Source organism: Chenopodium quinoa, unplaced genomic scaffold (genome assembly GCF_001683475.1).
Source record: "Chenopodium quinoa cultivar QQ74 unplaced genomic scaffold, ASM168347v1, whole genome shotgun sequence".
Lineage (NCBI taxonomy): Eukaryota > Viridiplantae > Streptophyta > Magnoliopsida > Caryophyllales > Amaranthaceae > Chenopodium > Chenopodium quinoa.
In genome coordinates this window covers 17,834,599-17,839,712 of record NW_018742204.1, presented here as the reverse complement: position 1 = coordinate 17,839,712, position 5,114 = coordinate 17,834,599, and the positions used below count along the sequence as shown (strand labels likewise).

The 5,114-nt window shown below is 38.2% G+C and overlaps 1 protein-coding gene across 1 annotated transcript; it reads left to right on the top strand.

Moving 5' to 3' along the window:
* Nucleotides 1–868: 868 nt before the first annotated feature.
* Nucleotides 869–2,870, top strand: LOC110738971 (F-box/FBD/LRR-repeat protein At1g13570-like). Its single transcript, XM_021919445.1, has 2 exons — nucleotides 869–1,513; nucleotides 2,520–2,870. Exons 1-2 carry the CDS (start codon nucleotides 869–871, stop codon nucleotides 2,868–2,870), a joined length of 996 nt encoding a protein of 331 aa, XP_021775137.1.
* Nucleotides 2,871–5,114: the final 2,244 nt, after the last annotated feature.

Below are 5,114 nucleotides of genomic sequence, written 5' to 3'. Positions count from 1 at the left end.
TCTCATATTTCACGGAAATTAAGATAATTATTGATTCATTAAACCATTAAACCATGTGATTGAAAGTCCAAATTACATTAAATAATTAGTGAGAAAAAAGAAAAAGAGAATACATCAATGCAGGAGAGAAAAAAAGGACCAACCGGATGCTGTTATTTACAATACATTAAATGCAAAAGATATTAGTTGTAGTTGAGGATATTTTGGGGATTAAATTAGAAAAATGAGGTTAAAATGATAAAAAAATCACTTACTGAAAAGGAAAAGATTCTAAAAATTAGACTTTAATTTTGATTTGCCAATAAAGGAATAAGGGACTTTAATAAAGGGACAGAGAGAGTAGTGTTTATTATTTACGAAGTAACATACATACATTATTGTAGTCCCTTCAACTTCAAAAAAAAATTAGTCAAATCTACAGCAAGCCATTTAATACGGAGTACTATACATATGAAATAAAATATTAAACGTTGCAAAATACGGAGTATTTAGCAATGGCTACTCCGTAGTAATTTTCGAATGATGCAAATATGAGTCAAACTTACTCTGTAGTCTGTACTATGTAATCAACCAAACATTCATCCTCTAATTTAATACGGAGTTCTCCATTAATTGATCACACATTTTCAAGGCTAGTACATGAATCAAGACAAACTAACGCTGTGACTATTTATCTAGTTAAAATATCATTAACACAATTTTTTTGGAAAATACCATCAAACCTTTCAACTTCAAACTAAAACCTGTCTTTCTACCTTCTTCAATAGGCTATAAAATATAGATGACATCTAACTAGTCACTACCTCCGTTTATTATTGAGTTTTCTTTGCTTACTTTCATTCTTGATTCCAAAAATCAATTGGATAGTATGTCTGCCATTAGAGCTTCTATAAACAACCGAAGCTGTGGAACGGATGCTGATCGAATCAGCAACTTGCCACCAGATTTAACACATAAAATCCTAGAACGTTTACCACTAAAAGAAGCCGCTAAGACAAGCGTGTTGTCGCAACATTGGAGGTTTCAATGGGCTTCCATTCCACAGATTATACTTGATGAGTCATTCTGTGAGAGCATCCAAGAGGGAAGAAATGATTCTGCACATATCTCATTGATTTACTCGAATATTCTTCTTAGTCATGTTGGTCCGATATCTAAGTTCGTGCTTTATGTTCCCTCTTGGTTCCCGGGAGAAACATTCATGTGGATACGATCTGTTTGTACCAATGATGTCAAGGCGTTCACTCTGGTGTTCGCTACAAGTCTGCCAAAGAATTTGCCAACATGTGTGTTCAGTTGTTCGGGCTTGACACATCTGACCCTCATCCAAGTCAAACTCCTTTCTCTTCCTCCAACTTTTATAGAGAATTGTATTGACACAAAAATGTTGGAATCTGTTATTTCAAGATGCCCACAGCTAGAGAGCCTCAATCTAACAATTTATGAGCCGGCGAATTTGACAATACATGCTCCAAAACTTAAGGATCTCATCCTGATAGGCTACCTTTATAGCGTATGTGTAAAAGGAGGGATGACTCCTATAAAATCATCGGTCTTGAATCTTTATTTGGTTTATCCCAATAGCATGAACAAGATCATCAGTTCCTTGGCAAATGTTGAGATGCTCGTTCTAGAAAATTTAATTTGGTAGGTAAGTGAACTGATTTGTTTGTTTCAGCGTACAGCAGGCAAACTTTTCTTCACTCAATTCACTTTTTTATGTTGGATTTGCCGCAGAACTTCTATCGTTATATTTATAAATATAATCACTAATATCAAATAATTTATCTTTTATCCAAAATAATTATTTTATATTTTTATTTTTGAAAAAATATATTTATAAATATAATCACTAATATCAAATAATTTATCTTTTATCCAAAATAATTATTTTATATTTTTATTTTTGAAAAAAAATGAATGATACAAGTATTATTTTGATTAAAATTTGTACTATCTATACTTCATTGTCATCGTATAAATTCTGTAGCACATAATATTCTCTTAAAGATATGATGATATCTTGAGATGTTCAAGTTCAAATAATTGAACCTTTACAAATTCTATCTTTTAGAAAACAATCCTATAATTTTAGCCCCTTAACATAAATATGAAAAACTTCAAAATTTAGAATAGAATAGGAATTAACCAAGCGTTTATCCCTCTAATAAATGGAGTTCATTCTTAATTCCTTAAACAACCTGTTAATTAAGCGAATTTGTGGAAAGGAAGTTGATCGAATCAGCAACTTGCCATTAGATTTAACACAAAAAATCCTAAAATATTTACCAATACAAGAAGCTGTGAAGACGAGCATATTGTCGAAACATTGGAGGTTTCAATGGTCTTCCATTCCACAGCTTATACTTGATGAGTCATTCTGTAAAATCATCCAACGGAGAATACTATACGAATCAGCAGATTTCTCATCGATTTACTCAAATGCAGTCAACAATATAATTCTTAACCATGTTGGTCCAATATCTAAGTTTGTGCTTTATGTTCCCGCTTGGTTCCAGGGAGAAACACACATGTGGATACGGCGTGTTTGTGCCAATGATGTCAAGGAGTTCACTCTCGTGTTTGCTCCCGATGTGCAAAAGAATTTGCCATCATGTATGTTCAGTTGTTCGGGTTTGACACATTTGACTCTCACCGGATACAAGTTCCTCTACCTTCCTCCAGCTTTTAAGGGCTGGACAGATTTGACCCTGTTTCGTTACAAACTCCTCGATCTTCCTTCAACTTTTAAGGGCTTTCCTCACCTTATTTATCTGAAATTGTATAGCGGGATGAGGGTCGAGGCAAAGGTTTTGGAAACTCTAATTTCATGGTGCCCACAACTCGAGAGCCTTCATCTAATGTGTTGATAAGTATATTAGGTGACTCGTACTTCGTAGCTTTGTCCGCCCGATCGGGCGGACATTGCCCGGTCTGACCGGGCGGAAGAAGAAGAGGTGCCTGGCAAATTCGTTGAAGAAGCTGCTCTCGCGCCCGACCGGGCGAGCCTTCGCCCGACCGGGCGAGCCTTCGCCCGATCGGGCAGACCTTGCCCGGTCTGACCGGGCGGTGGGGGTTGGATACGTTGAAGCATTCGTATGGAGTTTTCTTCTCGCGCCCGATCGGGCAGACCTTGCCCGGTCTGACCGGGCGGAGAAGGAAAAATACGGAACGCGGATTTTGCGGTTTTAGGTTATCTTATTTTATTATCTTTTTGCCCAAGTATCTTTTAATTAGGGATTAATATAAAACCTCCCTAATATCAGTATTAGGGTTAAGAGAGACAGAGTGAGAGCCGTTCTTGAGAAATACAAGAATCATCTTTGTAATCTTTGCAGTTTATAGTGAAATCATTCGATCTCGGTGCCCGTGGACGTAGCTATCACATCGATAGTGAACCACGTAAATTCTTGGTGTTGTTCTTATTGTTTGCATTGAATTTCTTTATTGTTTTCTTGTTTGTTTTCGACCTTTGCTTCCGCTGTCGCACAACAATTGGTATCAAGAGCTCAGGTTCAATCCTTGGAGAGTTTCTTGAAGATAACAATGGCAGGAGATTCAACAATAAGAATTGAGAAGTTTACCGGGAAAAATAGTTTCGGGCTATGGCAAATTAAGATGAAGGCTCTGTTAAAACAACAGCAGATATGGCGTCCGTTGGCTCCAAAGAGTACTACTTCGGAGTCAGGAGACGGACCGACTGACTCGCAGTTAGAAGTTATGGAAGAGAAGGCACACTCTACCATATTACTTAGTCTTGATGATCAAATCATCACGGAGGTTGCTGATCAGGAAACGGCGGCTGGATTGTGGCTGAAGCTGGAGTCATTGTATATGACTAAGTCGTTGACCAACAAATTATTACTGAAACAGCGGTTGTTTAGCCTCCGGATGCAGTCAGGTACTTCCTTACGGGAACATCTAGAAAAACTTAACTCTATTTTGCTTGATTTACGTAATTTAGATGTTAAAATTGATGATGAGGATGCTGCGTTGATTTTACTTGTATCTCTACCGTCTAGCTTTGAGAATTTTGTAGAGTCTTTTGTTGTTGGTAAGGATTCTATAACCTTAGAAGAAGTGAAGGCAGCACTTCATACTAGGGAACTCAGAATGAAAGCTACGAGTGATAATGGGGATAATGGTAGTGGGTTATTTGTTAAGTCCGGAAAGTCTAAAAAGAATAAGGGGTTTAACAAGGGGAACAATGCTGGGTCGGGTGCTGGAAACGGCAAGGATGGATCTAGTAAAACTACTACTAAAACATGTTATTACTGTAAAGAACCGGGTCACTTTAGGAATAATTGTCCGGTGAGGAAAAACAAGTCCCAGGCTGCTGTAGTTGAAGAGAAACCGAATGAGAGCTATAATTCAGAGGAAGATTTAGCATTAGTCAGTTCTGCTAGGTCTGATGATTTATCTGATAACTGGGTTCTAGATTCGGGGTGTTCGTTCCATATGTGTCCACGTCGAGATTGGTTTGATACATATGAACCTCGCAATGGGGGTATGGTTATAGTCGGTAACAATGCTCCATGTAAGGTCACAGGTATTGGTTCCATGAGGTTGAGGACTGTTGATGGGCGGAGGTTAACTTTGACTAATGTACGGCATGTTCCTGCTTTAGGAAAGAATCTGATTTCATTGGGTACCCTGGATGAATTGGGGTACAATGGTGTGTTTTCAGATGGGGAGTTGTGTATTTTCAGAGGTTCTGAGTTGGTACTTAAGGGTATCAAAAGGAACACCCTCTATGTTTTTGAGGGTGTTACACTGCCTAGTTCTGCGGTTTGCGCATCTGTATCTCACCAGGAGATGACTAAGATTTGGCACATGAGGCTTGGTCATATGGGGGAGAAGGGGATGCAGCTATTGTCCAAGAGGGGTCTTCTATCCGGGGTCAAGGTTGCCAACCTTGAATTTTGTGAGCATTGTGTGTTTGGTAAGAAACACAGGTCAAAGTTCAGCAAGGGTGCTCACATTACTGATGCAGTGCTCGATTACATCCATTCAGATTGCTGGGGTCCATCTAGAGTTGAAGGTATGGGAGGTTACCACTATTTTGTGTCATTTGTTGATGACAAGTCCCGATACACATGGCTTAGGTTGCTTAA